Raw genomic sequence first — 22,568 nt, forward strand, 5'->3', positions numbered from 1 at the left:
ACTAAAAAGAAGAGGAATCATATAATTCTAAATAGGTTTTTTATTTTTTGTTTTATTTATGAAATTTTTTTATTTCATTAAGATACTGCCATAACACATTCCTTATGTATTACAGCAACATGGCTTTTAAACAAATGGGCGCAGGTTCTACTCTGGCCTGCCTGCAGTCCAGAACTGTCACCCACTGGAAATATTTGGCCTACTGTTAGCTGACAAAGCATTCATGAGCTGCAGAGCAGCTGAAATCTAAAATCAAGTTATCAAACTACAGCATTGGTCTTCTCAGTTCCCAAAAGCTTGTAGAGTGCTGTTAAAAGAAAACCATGATGCAACATATGGGAAGCATGCTCCTGTTCTCACATTAAAAAAAAAATACAATATATAGGGGTAAAGATTTACATACCTCGTCCATCTCCTATACCATTTTTGATTACACTATATATATTGTAATCTAAATGCGTATTTTTAAAATGGTTTTTAATGGTCTTTTACGTTGGTTTTTTTGTCACTTTCAACATTTCATGTTATTTTTGTACTTCAAAAATAAAACATTACAAATAAACACATTACAAATAAATATTTATGTTTAATAGTTGATGTTCTTATTGAACATGAACAAAGTTTCAAATAATGAAGTCACTGTATATATAAGTAATCCCTGTGGGTCAAAAATGGCTTCTGATACTTCAGACAGATTCTTTGCTCTAGCACTGTACGTTGTCACTGAGAATGGATATCCCCAATATGGTCATCACAGGCATACAGCTCTGGTTGTGAGCTTATAAGTCCTGCCCACCTGCTGTTTGTGAAGTGACTTTGACTTATAAATCTATTCTCAAGCATAATAGTTCACATGTAGCTGTGTTTAAAGGCCTTGGTTAAAGAGAGTGAACATGTTGAGACAGCGTGAATTACTTTTACACTAATTACATACAGTATTTCGAAATAATAGTATTAACAATAATACTGATTTTATTAATATAGTAATGAAGGTGAAGGTGGTGATAGTGACAATGATATTGGTGGATTTACCAACAAGTGCAGTTCCTGTAATGACCATATGAGGGTTTTCTCTAAAAGTCAATGAAACTCTAGTATTTTATCAGTCTTAGCTTTAACTGATAGATGTCTGTCTGCATTGCACCATGCAGTTTTCGGGTACATTTTAATAAGGAAGATTGCTAGCTTACTACCTTACATTTAATTCCGTCAATTCAGGCCACACAAATCAAATCTAAACTATTACGTACCCATCTTTTGCGTGCAGTCTATAACCTCTGTATGTTGCTAAAATCATAAAGAAATGTAATTTTGGTTTGTGGCCTATGAACTCGGAATGAGTTTGACACTCCTGCCTCGTTGGATCGTACACTATTGGTTCATTTTCCCATCGAAAGCAATATTTCTGACAGCACCTGAAGGCGGCACTAGGCCTGTATTCTCTCTACTTCCTGTAAGGGAAGCTCAGTCAGCTGTCACAATTTGAGGCGAGAAGAGAGGGACCACAGCGGAGGAGAAACACACAACAGCAGCTAAAATGTCTAGTTTTTTCAACAAGTTGAGCGGGTACACGTTGGTTCAGCTCAACGAAATTCTTGAGGACGACGAGAAGCTCACAAAAATGGTACAGGAGATGGACGAGGTATGTAAATCTTTTGTAGTCCAGTGTTAGCTACTGACTCCCCTTTCTCGGCCAATGTGTCTGTGTTTTTTTCCCTCAAGCCTTTGTTGTGCTTTCCCAACACTCGCTGGGTTCAGTTACTGGAAATGGCTGTTTCTGGTCGCGGTGAGGATTTAATGTTAAACGTGTGTTGTCAAGCGAACTTACACGTCTCGTAGCCCAAAACAGGGTTAACAACGGGCCGGAGCATTGTCTTAAGTTTTAACGCTACGGAGTTCCAAGGTTTCGACATAGCTTCTCCACAAACCTTTCGTTTCCCAGATAACAAAGCCTGTCAATCTTTTGTAGTAATCACATGCAAGAGTACGACTTAATCGTTACATTTTGGCTCATATATTGACTGCCTGGCTCTGCTCCAGCAGCACAAGGACTCAGCAGTTTCTTTTCACGGTGTCATAAGTCTGTCTTTCTGATAAGCCCCACTTCTCCCCCCCATACGCACAACGATTACAGCCATGCTGCCCAGAATGGTTAAAGCGCAGACAGATATTTGGCATATTAAGACGAAAGGCTAAAAGATTAGCATTTTATACAGGATTTGCCCTTTTGATTATTTCCCTTGCGGCTGCTGCTTCTCTTTCTAAAACCGTCTCTTCCACTGAGGGTTTTAATCTTCCCTTATGTTCTCCTGCTGAATCAGCCCCGCCACCAGGGGCGTTTCCAGGATATTTCAATAGGGGAGCATTGGGGAAAAAATGACCCCAAAACAAGACTCCCCCACCACCACTCCCTCTCCAGGAAGGATGGATAATCAGATTAAAATTTTAAAAAGCGTAGAAAGCAAGTCTAGGTAACATTATTTATGGTTTCTTATGTAAAAGCCACAATCCTACTTAAGTAATGCAAACAAAATTGGCATTAAATATACTTAAAATAGTTAAAGTCAAATTGGTCACCCTTCTTATTCATATACATTTTATTACAAGATCATAATTATTTATTAATTATTGTGAATATGAGTTTAATTTTGGCACTGAATATAATTTTAATTGTACTCAATTGTACTCCTGAGTAGCCAATACAGTGTATTATATAAGTAGATTAACTGTACCCCTGCCCACCACAGCTGCTGGAACGTTTCCCTACCAAGTGCTAAATCCAGAGGAAACACTTCACACCTCTGCTTTTCACCCAACAGCTTGGACCTGACTGTTTATCACAAACATTAAATGCATATTGTCAGGACTTGGGAATTTCTTGTCTGTTGTCATGACGCTGAGGTGTTGTCTAATTTTAGCTTAGTTTTTTTTTTTGCGCAATAATGACTCGCTGCCTGAGAGGTGATGAAAAGCCTCTATTCACAGAGCTGAGAAACTCGAGCACAAGCTTCTGTATATCAACATAATGACAGTTTCAGCTCGACTACAAGACGCAAGACTACAGGCCTTTGGCATTTGGATGAATGCTGAGCTGTGAGTTGGTCTTTTGTGTTGTCGCTCCTGTTTTTCATCCACACCCTGTCTGATTGTCTCTATGGTTTCGTTTTCCCAAGTCCCATAGGTTACAGAGAGGGAGGAACAGGAATGACACTGCAGCTGTTGACTTGTGTTAGTCATAAGATTGCAAGAGATATTTAAGAGAATGGGACACTTAAAAACATGCCTGAACCACACTTGAAACTGTCTGGGAAGTTTTTTGCTCACAGTACAGTGGATAAGAACAAAGGCAGTAGGTGTCATAAGGCACTGAATGAAACATGAGAGTGCTGAGAGGCACTGTACGCTTTTCTGTAAGCAACAATCTTCTTGTTCTGTAAAAAACACACTGGCTGTGTTGGCATTTGAATAATGCAAATAGCCCTTTTGTGAATTTGTTTAGTTTCAGTGCGTCCTGTTTTTGAACGACTAAGAATTGCAGATACGCTTCACTAGGCTGCTAGGATGTTGATTACCCAGTTGTTGTTTTTTTGATAATTCTCACTGATGTTTCAGCATATTTAGACTTTCTATTATGCTGTCCATTGTGTAAACCAGGAAGTATCACTTCAAGGTCTGTGTGGTTGTGGGTGTAATCAGACATTGACTTGCTTTCTTAATGACACAAATTATACCAATACCAATCCTGTTGATGGTGTTGGCGAAGAGCCAGCTTTCCATTATGCTGTCTGTTTTGAATTAAGATTAATGTGGCTTATCTTTTAAGACCTTCACTAATCCAGGAATTGTGCTGGTGAAGGTTGTAGTCTGTTATTTGGAGGTGTAATCAAACATTTTCAAGTTTTGATGCCAGTAACATGTCATGGTGTCAGTGAAGACCTAGCAGCTAACTTATGTAGCACGAGCATCCGTCAAACCTGGAATATCAGAAATTGGTGGGATACAAGGCTATTCTAAAGTAATTAACCATACAATGTAAGGTATTCTCTCCATTACAAGTCAAGGCATTTTATTTATAAGCACGTTTAAAAGAAATGCTGACCAAAGAGCCAAAGCTATCTTAAGAATGTATAAAAAGCCCATCTGACAATAATAAATGGACAATTACTCCTTAATTATTGTTTTCAGTGTGCAGACAGAGAATATTTTCTTAAGGTTTTTCTATGTTCATTTTGGAGAAAAACATCTCACACTACATCATGTGTTGTTTTACCTAAAACATGAAAAATCCATGCCATCTGTATTTACAAATATTATTCAACAATTAGAACACAGCTTATTATAAACTAGTCTTTGCATTCCAAAGCAGTGGCAGGAAACCTCGCGTGTGTGGGACGTGCAGTTTTCCCAGGCTCACTAAAATGGCAGCTCAGGTGGTTGTATAACCTTATGTTCCTCCCAACCTCACCTTTACTCTGTTAGTTCACAGTAAAAGGATTCTAGTTTGTTTATTTTGAGATTATTTGGTTACATTGCAGGTGGACTGTGCCTATGTGTCAAGGTCCCCCCCCCCGACCCTCTGTCTGACCTCTACTTCTCCTGTTGAGCACCATATGTAGTCAAATTTAACCCAAACTGTATCTAAGGGTTAAGAATTAAGCACTTCTATAAAACATTTCCTGATGGGCTTTTTAAATGCTTATTTTACTGTCCATTTTGAAGCCAGCTAAGATAAAGATGTTTTTTTTTTATTATTATTTTGAGACCTTCAGTAAACAGGAAAGTGTCTTGCTCAAGGTTTGTTTAGTTGGGGAGTGTACATAATCATTCTTATTTTTTTTTTTTTGTAATGATGACAAAGGAAAGCCGGGGCTCATCCTTTTGATCATGTTGTTGAAGAGCAAGGAAAACAGTGCTAGGTTAGCTAGCTCAGTAACAGTAACGAGAGAATTAAGACTTTGGTACTACTACTTTGACTTGTAGCATCTGATATTGACCATGCAATGTCAGGTGCATGGTCAATATCATGCACCTGACATTGCAAATCTAGTGTTGGGACAAATCTAGTGTCCCAACACTAGATTTGCTAGTTTGCTACATATCTTTGATGAGAATCTCCTTCAGTAAAACCTTTCACTTTATCTCAAAACAACAAGAAAGGACTGAGGCGTTGGAATAGCATCTTAAATGCAGGATGCATCTTCCACACTAGTGTTTGGATCTACAGTACTTGTTATCGACCATATAATTCCCCTTTTTGTGCCAGCAACCTAAGAATCCTGATTACTAGAAATAACTGAACAGTTGAGTCTTTAGACTTTTATACCAAATCAGTTTTGCTGTGTCTAAACGTTCAGACAGTGTGATGTTGTTTCAAGAGTCCATGCAGAACTGTACTGGACTGCATTTGCACTACAGTGTCATTTCTACGTTGTACACAATTGTTCCTCTTCTCTAAGTGGAATCCTTCTGACCCATGGTTCGAAAGAGCCTGAACTCTTCACCTTTCCACTTGAGAACTCTGCAGCCAGTCTGCAGTTTCAGACTTCATAATTTTATTTCTCACTTCCATAACCGATGCAAGATGTGATTCTAGTTTGTTTTGTTTTTTTTTCATGTTTTTGTGAGTGCTGCGTTACAGTGACCTGAATTCAGTTGTGGTTATTTCAGCATCTCTCCAAAGTTCAGGTCTGTGGTCCATCCAGGCAAGCGCTTGACCTACATTCGTTGTCATTATTTCAGGAGGGTGGGCTGCGATGTAGAGCATTTCCGCAAGTAAACAATAATATGGTTTTGCTCTGACAGAACAAGCCTGCAGTTATAGATGCTATTTTAAAGCTCTGCATCACTAGTGGGGCCGTAATGAATGAGCAAATCAGATCTTCCAGTAGTAAGACCAGTCACCTGGAGATGTGACGGTGCAAATTGTAGTTATAGTAGACTTGTTTAGCTGCTTTTACTGCATAAAATGTTGCCTCCCCTCATTCAGTCCAACCACTGACTACTTTTAGAAACTATTCCATAAGCCTGGCCTGCGCTGTGGAGTATTTTTAGAGTTTTCCTGTGTTCTCGCCCAGTCCTAGTTGAGTTTGTACATAGAACATGTTGGATGTGTGAAATGAGTCATCAGAGAAGGCACAAGAGATTTTTTTTTTTCTTCTTTAATCCCCCGCTGTTCCAACTGTAACATGTTGTTTATCCCATTTGTCTCCATTGTTTCAGTTCATATTTGTGTTGATGTAATACTCCACCAATTATTCAACAACTCGTCATTTAAAAACAGTCGTGGATGGAGTTTTCCACAGTGAAAAAAAAGATGACATTGTATCATCATCTCTCTCTCTCATATATGCATGTATGCATATGATATTAACATTGAATCATAAGTTGCTGCATTGTGAGTCAAGTCACTCTGTAATAATACACATCACTCCAAACATCAGCACGGTACAAATTGCTTCTGTTCCGCCAGCATTTTTGTCTCACGTCTTTGTTTTGGTCCTCTAGCTAAGACTGCACAAGTAGTAGATGTTGTTTTTTTTTTTTTGTTTTTTTTGGAGTATTACCAACAGTCATATGAGCTCATTCACGGATTTTTCCAGGTAGAGAAGCTTATATAGTCATTGCTTCCTGCCCACTGTGCATGTTGTGGTTAAAAGTGGGTACGGTAATAAATATATTCTGCAGTCTAATTTTCAATTATTCTGTTCTACTTTCCCACACTGAGCAGAATAGAGAGCAAAAAGCATTTTGACTTGCTTGTGTTTTATTCTAGGGTCGTTGGCAACACTGTTACACTTTCAGTCATTTAAAAGCCTGATTTTTGTCTCTTTTGTCGACTGTTTGTAACAGTTCATGAGTTAATAATTTCTTTAAGATTTCTTGTATCAAGTGTTTTCAGAATTACGACGATCTGTTGAGCAACAATGTAAAAAAACAAAATGTGCACCTATGTGTGGGAACATTTATGTAAGATACTAATAAAACAAAACCTTTGCAAATTGCCACTCATATAAAAGTCCTAGCTGTTCTTTGTTACATTTGTACAGAAGAGAAAGCCTTTGGTCTTGCAGCCAAACATATTTGAAGATGTCACTTAAGATTCTTCAGAATTGTTACAGGTATTTTTTTTTTCTGCACTTTTTTTATTTTATTTCATAGACTGAAAATTTAAAGACTGAAACATTTTTGGCATGATATTTGAAAACAAAACTGTTGTTAGTTGTATTATTAATTGTATTAGCATTGATATGACAGTATATTCTGATAAAATTGTCAAGTGTGTGCACTAACATTAATGTGGAAAAAAAGGAAATCCTTCATATCTTGGATTTAGAATTACAAATGGAATCGTTTCTTTCCTATCTAAATTATCTTCTTGTCATTTTGTAAAATTTTGCACTATTATTAAAAAACAACTGGTTTGATTGTAGGTGTACACAGGACTGTGCAAAGGTCTGAGCCACCTCTTGTTTCTTTATGTTTTTCTTGCAGGGTATTTTTCTTTGGACTGCTTTTGCACTCATTTTCAGTCCAGTCCTTGAGCATTTTCAAAAAAACATTTTGTTGAGCTACTTATCACACACCAAAACATTTTAACTCGTCTGCACACAACGGATAACTTGGCAAAGAACACATTTTAAATTTAATCTTCATGCACTTCATTACAAGCAGCCTCCCACAAAAACACAACTGTATTTTTCAGACCATAAGGTGGATTATGAGCGCACTGTCAATTTTTGAGAAAATTTAAGGATTTTAAGTGCACCTTATAGTCTGAAAAATATGGTATAATTTATTCCCATTTCTTTAGCTTAATCTTTGAAAAATGCTAAATATAACACAGTTTAACAGGCATAAAATAGTAATTATTTCCCAGCAAGGTGATTCTGTGCCTGGTTCTGCTGGAGGTTTCTTCCTGTTAAAAGGGAATTCTTCTTTCCCACTGTCACCAAAGTGCTTGCTCATAGGGCGTCATATGATATATGTTGGATTTTTCTCTGTATGCATGTCTTACAACATAAAGTGCCTTGAGGCGACTGTTGTTGTGATTTGGCACTTTATAAATAAAATTGAATTTAATTCCTAAATAGCTATTAATTAAAAGAAAAAAAAAATCAGGTGAACAGTATTGCCAGAAATGGGGAGGTAAGCCCTGAGAGATGCATCTGGCCCTTCAACTGATCCATCTACTCTGCCCTGAAGTCTCATTAGAAATGGTCTCAGTGGAAGGGTAGCTCTCAAGAAACTACTCTTAATTGTAAATCCAAATAAATTTTTTTTTTTTTTTTTTTTTTTTTTTTTTAGATATAACAGTCAATGTCTACAGCTAACTGTCATGCTCTGTCTTTGTTTGGGCTGCAATTCAGCCAGTGGTGTTGGGATCGTCTCAAAACTAATAGAATTTCGAGCACAGAAAAATCTAAGAATTCGAGTCACTGTGTAAAAGAATCTGAAAAGTGTCTGGGAACATGTACAAACACAACAATGCAATAAACGCATACCAGGGGCCCGTTCTTCGTACGTCGCTCACTACATCCAAGATCAAATGACACATCCAAGACCAAACCATCGCGCTAACCGTGAGCTCGCTAATCCGGTTCCCCGAACACACCTGTTGTTGACGATTAGTACAGCTGGACGCAGTAATGTGACATCACTGGGTGTCGTAAAAGGGGCTACGCATCGATAGTAGAAACATTGATCGGCAACCCGCTGATTGGTCGGCGAAAATGTCGAAGGGGCGCGCTCAGTATTTTCCGGCAGCAGAGCAAGAACTCTTGATTGAGGGATTTCAGGAGTTTCAGAGTTTAATTAAAACGCAAGGGAACACTGCAAAGGCTGCAAAAGCAAGGAGAGAGGGCTGGCAGGAAGTTGCTGACAAATTAAACTCGTAAGTAATTCAATAATAACAATAATAATGGAGTGGGTTTATATAGCGCTTTTCAAGGCACCCAAAGCGCATGACAATACCACTATTCAGTCACTTTATTATTTATTCATAGATTTATTATATTACACTATATTATCCAATATTATATTACATTATATTATATTGTTATATTATATCCCCTTTCACATTAGAGCCACAACAGGACCCACTAGAACATGGGAACAGGTAAAAGTGAAATATAAGAATATTCTACAGAATGGTAATATTTATCACTTATATTGCTTTTCGTCTCTTGGAAAGAGACCCTGAAATAATCTATTTGTTTGTTCATAACAGCAACCAAGAAAAGGGCAGAGCAAAAAAAAGACAGGTGGTGGTCCTGCACCCCCTCGTCAACAAGTTGGTTAAGTAAATAATATCCTCACGGGAATATCGATATCTCTCAATGAGCACACTGTCGCGCTGAGCTAAAGGATCCTGTCTGTCCCGCAATATACGCTGGATTCTGAGGACTCTCCTTATCAATCTTGCACCTTCCGCAATGGGTTTCTCGCGTAAACGGACAGGACATGGCTGCGACAGACTTCCCAAATCCACCTTCGCTTTTATATGGGGCAGGGATAGCTCAGTAGGTAAAGTGGTCGCCCCATGATCGGAAGGTCGGCGGTTCGAATCCACTTAACGGCTACCCTGAGGTACCCCTGAGCAAGGTACCGTCCCTACACACTGCTCCCCGGGCGCCTGCTTAGTGGGCTGCCCACTGCTTCACTGAGTGAATGGGTCAAATGCAGAGAAAAACAAGTAATTTCCCCATGGGGATCAATAAAGTATCCATTATTATTATTATTATTATAGCCGTGGTCTCTCATCTTGATTACACGAAGTGATTTGCAATTACTACTCTGAAATATGAATTACATCTGTAATAATCACATACATGTAATAGAATGTTAATAGTACATTTCCCTTTTTTAGGAAATGACCTGTATGTATCTGTGTGAAATCAATAAAAGGATCAAGTGCTGCATTATCTTTAGTTACATTGATGTTATTTATTTATGGTGAAACAGTGGTGGAATATCGCTGTTGCTTTCGTATAAATGAAGCGGACATACCTGCGTGGCCGCGATCTAATCCTGTTTACATAAAGTAAACCTGCTCCCGAGCAGGTTTACGCTTACGGCTCTGTTGCTATGACAGCAAGTCCCGGATGAGTTTCGGGGAACCGAACGATCCAAGATCACGCGAAATCGTCAACAATCAAATCCAGCTAACTTACTTAGCGAGGTACGAAGAACAGGCCCCTGGATAGAAGACCACACAATAGAACACTACCAGTCTTCAGCAATAAATTGCTGCTCTGGTTTCTCCTTTTTCTACTGCAGTAAAAACATACCTGAATCGAAAAAAGCCCCAAATGGAAAAACAGCCAGCCAACGTTCAACGAATGCCTTTGGAATATCCACCAAGGAGCCCAGGGAATTATTTCTGAAGAATAGAAATGAGGAGAATTTCTATTATATTGGAATTGTACAAACTCTGTTTCTGTCTTACATACTGTATATCCATGCAAGCTGGCACGTATCAATAAATCTCTGCACCCGTTCCCCATTTTCCAAGCAAAATATAAAGAAATGAGGCTGCCTCAAGACTTTTGCACAGTTCCGTAGTCAGTGCTTAATGTAATGCAAGTGAGTCATCAGGAAACAGGTGTTTACACACCTGAATGGAATGGAGCCCAGAACATGATTTGACCTGCAGGTTTCCTGCCATGACAAATCAGTCGTGTCCTCACGTCAGGCTCATTGTTTGCTAATAAAGTGTACCAGTTAGGAAGGTCCGTGCTTCCTCTCTTTATATTGTTTTTGTTGTCTGCTGCTCTACTCGAAACTTTAAAGAGTTTAAATTTGACCAATTCTGAAGTGCAAAGTAAAATTATTTCTAAATTATATAACAGCATCCGGCGGTGTAAAAACGACAGCGCTCTGTATATTAAAGTGAAGTGTGAAAAGGAGGGTAATTTGACAATTACTGAGAAGTGTTGGGCTCACGCATGCAAGATACAGTGGGCTACCACTGGGTCTAATGTTTGGCGTGAATTTTGCTGGAAAAGCATTATGAGATTTTTCATTACCCCTGCTCAACAAAGATATCGAGGAATTGGTGATAAATGTTGGAGATGTGGGGGAGATGGAGCTAACCATTTCCACATCTTTTGGGACTGTAAAGATATTTGCCAGTATTGGTCTCTAATTTTTGTTTGTTTGTTTGTTTGTTTGTTGTTGTTGTTTTTTTTGGGGGGGGGGGTGTTTTTTTTTTTTTTTTTTTTCTTCTTCTTTTCTTTTCTCCTTTTTCTGTCTTCTTTATTTTTCAATTATAAGTTAAAATGTGACAGCAAAGAAAATGTAAAAAGGCAAACTACTGTTATGTTCAACAGCTGTCCCAATAAAAGAGATAATAATAAATTTGACCAATTATGATATTTTTCTTTTTAGATGGAAAATATCCAAAATGACAAACGATAGCTTTGAGCAAGGCCTTTCAGGACTTTCTTTTTTGTTTATATAGATTGTTTTTCATGTATCTTGCTGCTTGGTTAAAGACGTTTAAAAATACTGAATATTTGGTGTGGATCAAGGCAGATGAAGTTTGGGTTTTCATGGCCAGAATTTGTCTTTCTAAACATGTGCAGATGTTTGTAGGAGATTCCTCTAACCAAACATTTTAATTATTGATGATTATATCAGTGATCAGTGTTGAAAAAGGACATTTTCTCAAGACGGATACTAATAACACTTATTTCTTGTTTTGTAGATCCAAGAAGTCCAGCAGAACAAGGAGAGGACACTGGGCAACAACCGAACCCTGGCAGAGCAAAACCTTGCCCTGCAGCCCAGACTGGAGCACAAGAAAGAGCAGCTCATCAAGCGCTACAGCAGTCTGCAGGAGGGCTTTGAATCCTATCAACTCCGCAAGTCCACCTTAGGTACGGCAGCAGCAGTGTGGAGAGAGAGTTTTAGAGGCATTTTTTATTGAACGGTTTGTCTTGAATTTTTAACGTCCAAAGGAAATTTGAACACTGTTATCCGTGAAGTCACTGAGAAGTGATACTTGCAGAAATGCTCAAGGGAATAGCCTGAAACGGAAAAGGCACACACACACAGGGTGTGTTGCTAATCGTAGCTGTGCTTTTTAAACTCCTTGTTGCATTATTGTAGTACACTGTGGGGAAAACAAGTTTACTCTCACATATTAACATCCTAACAGTAAGTACATTTAAATATCTGTGCACAAGGCCTTCACATCATTTCTGAACAGAGTGAACATTTCTGTTTGCATTTAGAAACGGAAGCAAGTCATGCCTGAGCTACTCTGTCTCAGACTGCAAATGATAAACAGGGGACCTTATTTAATCTTTTTAATATATTTTGTTCTATTCATGATTAGTAGTGAAATCAGTTATTTTTATTTCCTTCACATTTTTTAACATTTGAGTTAAAAAAAAAATTGAAGTGGTCATAGTGCCAGTGGTCAACGTCCCCATCACCCTTCTCTAAGCTTTGATGACGGAGGTGAGGAATGGATCACTTTTCTTTTTTAAAACCCTAATTGGCGAATGAGGAGATGGTTTTGGTTACTTACTGATCTAGTGGTGGAAATGCTTAGTTAATCTTACTTTGTTTTTACCCGTGTAAATGCCAAAGTTCTCTCTAAGTTTCTGCTTTGTTTTGTTGTGTGTTTTTTTTTTTTGTTTGTTTTGTTTTGTTTTTTAAATCAGTCTTCCTATTTACGTGAGACTTAAGTAACCAGTCACAACACAACTGTCATTTCATAGTCACTGTTGATTATGAAAATGTCTGGGGTATTTTTAAGACCTGTTTAGGATTGTTTTAGGGTTTATTATTATTTCAGTGTCCTGACGTGATTCTATCTGTGATCCAGTCAAAAACAGCTTCTGTTATAGTTTTTACACTACCTGTTTGATGTAATCAACATATCATTATGGGTGTGCTGCAGAACACACAGTATGGTCATAATTGGTGAGGAAACCCTAAGAAACTAAAGGTGATAGCAGTTTCCTGTTGCTAGGAAGGTGATGTGGTACATAGCCTTTGTTCCTCATTGTTTCTTCTGTTTGTGTACATGAACACACACTCAAGAGACCTGTTTGACCAGTTGTCACATTTACTGTAGAAGGCCTCAGCAGCCTTGTTCCCAGAAGTGCTGTTCAACATGTAACTGCAGCTCAGGTTGAGAAACTCATGAAAGTGTTACAGGCTTGTAGCGTCCCTCACCGGCATACCTTCACAGCACTACAGCATGTGAAGAAGACGGCGTGACGATGTTTGTGACCTTGGTGACGCAACGGTTGCTAAGCAGCTCACTCAGAATAGAATGCAAGTCATTTATTCCTCTTGTGCTCTGATAAAAGTTTGACTTTGGCTCCGTCTCTGCTGGAAAGACAGGCTCTCACAGCTTTCAAAGGTTGTCACAGTCAACGGGAGATTTCTGTGTTGTGAAAATGAAGTTCCGTTAAATAAATTTTAGTTCTCAAGAATCTTTTTCCTTGTTACCGTGTTATCGGCGTCAAATATTTTAAGCTCTCTTCTTGGTGCTTGGACTGATATTATACCAATCCAGTGTGTTTTTGTGACCTTGTGATTTTGTTTGCCAGCATGAAGTGGCTTTTGTCAGATGTAGGTTACCCAGTGTCCCCCACCCCCACCTGCCATGTAGTAGTTGTCCTAGATGTGGATTTACTGGAGAGTAGCTGGGGAGGGACAGAGAAACAGTCATTTGACCCAGATGGGAGATTAGACGTACAGTAGCTTGTTGTGCGCTCGTTTGCATATTGTCAAACACCAGCTCTCCCTCATTTCCTCTCTTTTTCTCCAGAAATTATATGGCCTCTGCTTTACCCTTTACTGTCCAGTAGGCACTCCCCCTCTTTTCTATCACCACTATCCACTGCCTTTGAGGACGCCAGCCCTCAGTGGAGCATTGTGCTGCCAGGCAAGCTGCTATAAAACAGCCACAGTGGGTGGGAGGGAGTGTGGAAGTTGGAAGGATGAGAGAGAGAGAGAGAGAGGCAGGCAGGCAGGCCAACAACTCCCCCTTTTCACATATTCACAGCAGAAGTTGATGTGGATTCATTTACTAAATGGCCGTCCCATGATCTCTAGGCCCAGACTGGTGTTGTGTTCACCCAATTCTCCACTGAGTCAGAGAATTGGAGCTTTGTGCGCTGATCTGCCTGAGAATCTGCCTTGTTATGGGAGCGAGGTGGAAACAATAAGAGATGGGAGTTCACCCCGGAAAAAGGCTTTGTGTCAAGCATGAAGCCCCGGCCAGGGAGTTTTTTGTTTTTTGGAATCTAAGGGCAGCATTTTGGATTTCCAGGAAAATCTGACCTCTAAACACGGGGCTTCCATAGGCTGAAATTAAATTCAAGAAAAATAAAGTTTTATGTTGTCTTATATTTCCTGAAAGTTTGCCGTAGGTAATAAAGGTAGAGATGGTCTGTTCTTCACAAAGTCAGTGGAAATGATGAATTTTGTAAGTCTGTTTCCATGATTGTCCATTATCATTGTAGTGGCCTAAAAGAATAAGAAGGGATCTTCTATCAGCAACTTAATGGTGGGATCAAAAGTCTCCAGCATTTGGCGCACATGATGCAGATGATGATCATAAAAAAGTGCAAAGAAAGTGAGCGCTCAGTTTCTTTCTCACATCCCGCATAAAGAGAAAGCAATATAGGCTATAGTGGTTAACCTTGACCTGTTTAGCGACAAGTGATTTAACTTATAGTAATTGTTGAACATGGGTGGAAAGAAATATCTGAAACAAGATACATACACTAAGAATGTTTTTGTCTTAGTCTTAACAGAATAAACTTAAACTCAGCGTAGAAGGCTGTTTTATGACCTTGTCACACTTTAGCATCACGTGTGGTAAAGACGAGCATCAAATACTGTCCATTATTTAAGGTTTTTGTACTCAAAGGGTTAAAGTTGTTCACAGATTGTGTTATTTCTTGATGAGATGACAAGCAGCCAGGCTGCAGCTTTTATCTAAAGTTGATCATTAACTAAAACCGTCATGTTGCTCGTGTGTGTGTGTGTGTGTGTGTGTGTGTGTGTGTGTGTGTGCTCTTGTGTACTCTGTCAAGCTAAATCTCATTGTGCTAGTATTCAAGTCCTCAGCTAGTGTGTTAAATGTGATCTGATCACAACAAGGACAACATGTGTTGGTACATTTCGGCGTTAGTGTTTAAAAGGGTTAGACAGTAGTTCAGGTAACTACAATCACCCACTGTGTAATTATCAAGACTATTAACAAGGTGTGTCTGAAAAAGCCTTCACTATCTGTCATGTTTTCCACACAACCTTTGGATTCGTTTAATGAAGCTTCTTTATCCCAGCGTTCGCCCATACTGATTAAAAAGGTTACCACTAACTTCCTTCGTTTTCCGTTTCCCTTAATAAAAGACCCAACATTCGGAACTAATACACCAGAAAAGCTGCATGAGACTTTGACTGTGGCCTTGGAACACAACTTGGCGTGCTTAGTCTCATGTGGGAGGAAGCACACGCTCAGACAGCTGGGAAATCTTAGAGTGGTGCTGCCAGGGAAAGTGGGACCAGACTGAGATGAGGGGGTAGGATTAGGTGCTTTAGCAATTCCTTTTGGGGAACCCAAGCTTGTTGTTATAATAATGATAATATATGTAATAATATATGTAATGTAATATATTAATGAAGGGACACTCGGATTGTCTTTAAAATGTCTTGGACTTTTCAAGCGATGGCAGCGTTTTTGAAGCTCTACAGCTAGTCTGTCTCTGCCTTAGATACAGTCAGAATGTAACCAATCAGAACAAAGAACGCCTGCTGTTCAGTACCACCAATGAGCCAACCTGTACTGGATTTTTCTCTTGAAATCAAGCTTCCTTAGACCAGTAGATGGAGTCTGTTCCAGCTGTCAAGGGGCAGCATGTTAATGTTTGCACTTTTGAGCTACAGGTAGCTTTCTAGCATGGATGTTTACCAGTGTTGCTCTATATCAGCTCGAAATCTTGATTTATTTGTCCAGAAGAGCTCATCAGGTTAGACTGGACTGTGTGTAGATGGAGAGTAGTTTGGTGTTCTTGGTCTCACCGTCAGGATGCAGTCCCAGCTCCAGCTGGTGTAGACTTTCATCCCTGCATAGAAACACAAACAAAACTGTGCTCCTCCTTGGAGACACCAGGGCAGTTTCAGTTGACTCAGTTGAGCTTTGCAAGTTCACCGCAAACAGACGTGCTCTGACGGTTTGGAAGTGGCAGTCCCCGGACACTGACTGGCAGCATTCACACGTCCCGCCTCAGCTTTGTGTAACAGGCTCATTGAAACCTTTTAATGCCAGAACATTCATGTTTAAAGCGATGTCTTTTTATGAGCTCCTTGGTTTGAGAATACATTTGTGTTCCTTTGAGCAGTGTGTAAACACTACGTAATCATCCCGTGACTCAAATGCCTGAAGGATTGTGAACAGCTCTACTACTTCACTTACATCAGAGAGCTCACAAGAGATGAGAGAATTATGGGTTTGACTTGCTACCTGTATTTGCTTTCTTACATTGTGGAAAACAATTCCGGTTATACAACAAGCACGGTTAACTCTGACTGACTGCTGCCAACAGCGACCGCGCCTCCTCCCAGTTCAGGCCCAGCACAGTAATCTTTGTCGTTCCTCTGTCTTCCTCTTCAACAGACCACAAGTCAGGAAACACCTCTCTGGATATTCTGCTGGCCCTGCTTCAGGCAGAAGGAGCCAAAATAGAGGAGGAAACAGAGGTAAGCATTCTTCAGCTGTCACCACGGATGACTTCATGTATCCTCGGTCAGTAATTCTTATACCTGCTGCTCTAGTTGATGGTGTGTTCTCCTACAGAGGCTTCATTGTTCATATCTAAGATCCCTGTTGGAGAGTATGTGGGCAGCAGAATAGCTGACATAGAGGTGACTGCTACCTGTCCCGTCAGTGTTTTAAGGTGTTCTTCATCAGATTATACACAGTCATGTAAGAACTGTGCTTATCATTAAAAATATTCCAACATGTGGTTTTCTCATTTATTTTTGAACTTTACAGAAACTCCTAACATGAACCAGTACCACACAACCCTAAATAGGCCTTAACATGTCACAAAAATACAAAATAAAACAGGAGTGCTACAGCTAATAAGAAATCTAAACTCACAAAGGAACAGTAAAATATAGACTGAACAATACAGTGTGGTGTAAATCGCATTCTGCAGTAGCTCGCTACGAGTTGTTCTCAGTTGACATTTTAATAACAGTGGTGAAGTTCCCAAACATGAGCTTGTTTCTAATGAGCTACTCTGAGCTATTCTTTGTCAGTACAAACTTCCTCCTACATTCCAGGCACTTCCCACACTGGATTTATTTGCCATATTCTCCAAATCAATCAAATTGCTTAAGTATAAATTTGTCAGGGACATGCAATCGGTTTCACAGCTTGAATAACTGTAAATCTGGGCAGCCTAAAACAAAACAAAACTTCCTCTACAACTTCCTCTACAAAAACATTTGTGGTAATCATGGTCGTGATAGTGATTTTTGGTATGAACAGTCATGGCCTAATTACGCAGGAGTTAAATCTCAGATTTGTGCAGCTGAACTTCTTTTTAAGAGCGTGTGATCACAGATCATATTTGAATGTGACATTTCTTCTGCTAGTCTCTGCACTGACTGGCTGCTTAAAATCAGCTGCTGTGCAAGTCTTTTACCCTTTATGCTCCCAAGAGCACGCACCTGAAGTTCTTTGGTTGCAAGTATTGTTAAAAATAATGATACTTGGATGGCAGCATCACATTTCACAAATGTTGATAGAGTAAAGTATATCACTGTATGGCGTCAGGTCCTGACAGCATTTTTAAAGTGTCCCAGTTTATTTGGAAACAAGGATGTGCGTCGGCTGTTTTTCCTGGTATGATAAAAACATTAGAATACAAACTACTCGTAAACTGGTATGGTTGCCAGTGTTTATACTCAGTACTCTAAGTGTAGCAGACGTTGTTTTACTTGGTGTTTCTAAAAGGTTTGCGTCTTCTAGCATCAAACACAGAGCTACATTATATCAAACCCACTGATCGATGATTTAGCTCCATCTTCGATTCTTCAGTCAATAACTGTACGCTGACTGTTGTCAGTATAAAATATATACTGTAAATGTGGTAGATGTGGAAAAGATGAGACTCGTGCTTCTGTACGTGTCTGATAAATATCAGACTTCTTATATAAGCATGCAGTCCCTCACCTACATAGAGAGCAGGCAGCTGCCATTGATGAGTAGTGTTAATATAGTTTAGTAGTGTAGTGTTGAAGTGATATTTGAATTAGTTCGCTCAGTTTATGTGGGAAAATTGTCACTTTTTGTGACATTTTACCAAATGGAAGTGAGTGAGCAGAGAACCCACCATTAGATGAATCATTTTAAATGTTACATTCGTCAACAGTGAGTGATTCTCCCGCGTTGCTATTCCTATCAGTGTGACTCATGTCGACACTCTCTCTGTCTTATCAATTCAGCTTTAGTCATGTAGCAGCAGTTCACAAAACGCCATTATCTCAAGACACTTTTTTTTTTAGCCAGGTAGAGACCCCACAGTATCAGGAATAGAGGATCCCTTATCAGCATGCACTTTGTGACAGTCGGGAAGAAGGAAGTCCCGTTCTGCTTTTAGAAACTTCGACCCACCAGAGCCCTAAAATTTGTGCAAATATTTTGTGCGTTTTTTAAAAAAATAAAAAAATAAATTTTCAGACCCCTTTTCTTATTGCAGCCATTCACACTGACAGCGTAATTTCAGTGGAAACTTTTTCAGCATTTTTATTTATTTATTTTTGGATTAACCTTGTTTATTCTCTCTCTAACTCTGCTCCAAATCCCTTCTGTCCACAGAACATGGCTGATTCTTTACTGGATGGGGACATGACTCTGGATTTGTTTATCGATGCCTACCAGAACAAGAGGAAGCTGGCCCACCTGAGACGGGTTAAAATCGAGAAGCTGCAGGAGATGGTGATGAAGGGCCAGCGGCTGCCCCAGCTGTCAGTCCCTCCCTCCCGCTCTCAGGAAATCTCCGGAGCTGCTTCTCTCCTCAGCGAGGCTGGCAGCAGCTCCTCTTCCCCCCTCGCTCAGCCCAGAAGGAAGCCACCGCCACCTCCATCCCAGCCAGCACCAATTCTAAGTCCACCTCCAACCGCTGAGCCACAGCCTCCCTTCTCGTACCCAGCATCTCAATACCCACCCATTCCTCCCCGAACAGGGCAACCCTTCCCCAACATCCCCTCTGGCTACCCCAACAGCTACCTCTCTCAGTACCCCCCTGCTTTGCCTCAGAGGGCCCCACCCCGGATGGCCCCACAGCCTGGATTCATCATGCAGTAAATTTAAAAAAGTTGTCACTACTGGAACTGGAACTGTGTTGTCTGCCTTCTTGGATTACGACCAAACACAACACAAGAAAGCAGACCTGCACCGGCTGGTCTGGTCGGCCGAAGCAGATCTCCAATAAACCTCTATGGATTCCCGCTCACATCTCATTCTCACCAACAATCCTCCAACAACAAAACGACGAGTTCGTCTTCGACTCTTGTCCAGCCTGAGCACCTTTAGGGGAAGCGCAGCAGGCTGTGGTGACAGCGTGAGTCTGCAGGCTGCTGAGCTGGGACTCCTCATTTATCAGCACTTTCTGTCTCCCAGCCATCTTCTCACCTTTCCTCAAACATGTTCCTCAACTTTTTATGGTTTTTAAAAAAAAAAAAAGGGTTCAATTAGTCATTTCCATCTGCAGAGCACTAATTTACTGATACCTTCAATGCAAGCAAGGAGAGACCCTAATTACTGTGCAGTGTAGATGAAAATAGTTCCCAGAATATTCAGGCGAAAACTGCATCTATGCTGTGACTTTTTTTTCTTTTCTAAATAGGAAACATTCATAAGGTACATAGAAATCTTTGAATTTCAGCATCTTCTTATGATAGCGTACTGAGTTATGTTAATAATAGCCAGGATAGACTGATTGACACGTGTAAAAGAATGGCTGACTGGTCCATCTCAGGGCACAAGTTTTTAAAGGGGTTGTTGAGGAAGGCGATGGGAGGCTGAGCTTGTAAGAAATAGAGAGCGAGTAGGCCGGCGTGGCCTCGCATAATGAAGGATTCGTGTATAGCCATACAGTACACTCAAGATGTGTGTTGTTGTTTGTTTTGTTTGTTTGTTTGTGGGTTCCTGTGCTACACTCCTCTTTTATGTCGTTAACACCCTCAGTTGGGGTTGGAAGTGATGCCAACAGTTCTTTGGATCTCATCAGTTTTCTGTCACACTGAGCACCAAAGACTTCCCACATCATTCCGTGTTAGTTTTTTTTTTATTTTTATTTTTTTATGTAAACAGTAGGGTTATGTACCATCGTTCCTAACGTATCTGTTTGTGATATTGAGCTGAAACACTCTTCTTATGTACATGCAAGCCAGGTGTGCTGATGGGAGGCAGAGGTTAACCTGGTTTGGGAGAAACATTCTGGTGCAATTGTTTTGGAAAAAAAAATCAATTTTTTTTTCCCCCTCTCCTCCTGACTGCGGTCGCTGTGCACTGTTGAAGAGCCACGAGTGCCTACACTTGAAGTGACGTTGATGACGTCTTGCTGACTACTCCAAGTTTCTTTATGTTCACATAGAGAATCCCCACCTTACGCCCCAGCCTCAGATTAACATGAAAAATGAAAACAAAACAGGTTGAGCATTATCTCCTCCCTCTCCTGCTGACTCTCTGTTCCACGAGACAGTTTAGAAAGAAAAAAAAAAAGCCTGACTGTTTTTGCTTTCTCACCGGTAGCAGAAAGCCCATACTTATGTGCCAGAGAGACGGGACACTCCCCCAGGCTCTGTGCCAAGTGGTGCTTTTATTTCTGCTTCCAACGCCTGGAGGGATCTTACTGGTTTTTGTATTTAGTGTTTCCTTTTCTCTTTAATTGGTAAAATAACAGGGCTCGTCAATCACTTGTGTCATGTCTCATGTGGTTGAACTTCACATGTAAGCAAATGTCAGCAGGAAAAAGCAGAAGCTAAAGCATCAACGTCTCGATGAACCAGCATTTCTAACGACTAACAACTGATAATTCTTTCGTGCATGGCCTTTGTTCTGTGTTCATTTTGAGGATTCCTATTTAATACTACCTTTTTTTTTTTTTTTCCTTTTTCTTTTTTTTCTTTTTTTTTTTTTTTAGCTCTTGAGCTGCTTTTTGTGTTCGAACTGATCCTCTGCATCCATGGTTTTATATGTGATTGGTGATAATTTCAGTGTAATGTTGTAGGTATTTACTTATAATGAATGTTTAAGTGGAATTTAATGCTATTTTCAAGTTCAATAAATCTGTTCTTTTTGTATCCGTTTTTTGCAGGGCTTTCTTTGTAATCCACAGCTTCCTCAGTTTCACAGACCTGTTACTTTTTGACAATGAAATAAGACTGCCATCTAGTGTTCCATAGTTGTTATGCAATGAAAACGTCCTCTAATGTGGGCAACAGTGCCACAGTTCGCACAGTAATGTGCAAAAGTCTCGAACCACCCCTCGTTTCTTATATATTTTTTTCCAGGAAATTGCAAAGTAGGTGCAGCAATTTATCGAAAGGTGCAAACATAAATGGCACAAACAGTTTGTACAAATCTTCTTTGAACAGATGTACGTGATTGTTGAACCTGCCCTTTCTTCTTTTGTCCTCCATGCCTCTAGTTTTAGGCTAATAGCTCTTTGGGAATCACCTTGTTGCAGCAAAAATGCTATTTTATGTCTGTTGTCTATTGTGCATAGAAACAGCTTTGATCTATCCCTTGGTTGGTGCCTTTTTATGCTGGAATTCATGGGTCAATGTTAAGTAGCTTAGCAAACAAAACAAAACAAAAAAAACATTCCTGTAAAATTAGTCAGATACAAAGACTCAACTGAAAAGCGGCTAGTGTCCAAAGAAAAACTTTGAAATTGTGATAGATTTCTATACAATCTGCTGTATTTATTTTTAGTACAGTGAGTAAATTACTCACAGTGCAGGCTGGGAAAAGCAGTTCTGAATATAATTCTGTTTTGTTTTGTATGGCAGTGTGAATTAGATTAAGATACAGAAATCCAGAGTTTAGTTGTTTTTCCCCCAGCTCATGTATTTGTAGAGTATAACTGTTGAGCCACCCCTCATTTCTTTATGCCTTCCTTAAAAGAATTACAAAGAAGTCTAACTCCTTTAAAGTGCTCTTGAGCAATAAGCCTCCAGGCTTTGTCAGTCTTTAAAATTCAACTCTACATTTATTTGATATAAACATATGTCCATGCAGAGTGGTTGTCCACTACAATATGATTAGGTTAAATAGGCTACTACATCATAAATGTTGTGTATTAATAAGAGGTGTTTTTGAATCCATGCAATGGAAAAACCTACTTTGTCTCTTGTTGGACCTGCAAGTGCACTGAAACACAACAGTGTGCACCTTTACTGAATTCAAAGCTATTCCTTGAGAAAAAAAAAAAACACGAGACCCTTTAGTTACACTTCTGTGGGTACTAAATAAATAAAGGGAAGGGATAGCTCAGTAGGTAGAGTGGTGGCCCCATGATCGGAAG

General features: G+C 39.7%; 1 protein-coding gene across 1 annotated transcript; it reads left to right on the forward strand.

The window, feature by feature from the left end:
- The first annotated feature begins 1,462 nt into the window (after window positions 1-1,462).
- On the forward strand, window positions 1,463-21,341 carry vps37ba (VPS37B subunit of ESCRT-I a). The gene is made up of 4 exons (XM_080893556.1): window positions 1,463-1,642; window positions 11,705-11,876; window positions 16,643-16,725; window positions 18,854-21,341. Exons 1-4 carry the CDS (start codon window positions 1,538-1,540, stop codon window positions 19,340-19,342), a joined length of 849 nt encoding a protein of 282 aa, XP_080749682.1. The 5' UTR covers window positions 1,463-1,537; the 3' UTR covers window positions 19,343-21,341.
- The last annotated feature ends 1,227 nt before the right edge of the window (window positions 21,342-22,568 follow it).

This window comes from Rhamphochromis sp. 'chilingali' (assembly GCF_963969265.1).
Source record: "Rhamphochromis sp. 'chilingali' genome assembly, chromosome: 10".
Classification (NCBI taxonomy): Eukaryota; Metazoa; Chordata; class Actinopteri; order Cichliformes; family Cichlidae; genus Rhamphochromis; species Rhamphochromis sp. 'chilingali'.

Coding starts and splice junctions, on each gene's coding strand:
- vps37ba (XM_080893556.1), top strand. CDS start 1,538: ATGTCTAGTTTTTTCAACAAGTTGAGCGGGTACACGTTGGTTCAGCTC. Junction 1,643..11,704: donor TGGTACAGGAGATGGACGAG/GTATGTAAATCT, acceptor CTTGTTTTGTAG/ATCCAAGAAGTCCAGCAGAA. Junction 16,726..18,853: donor AAATAGAGGAGGAAACAGAG/GTAAGCATTCTT, acceptor TTCTGTCCACAG/AACATGGCTGATTCTTTACT.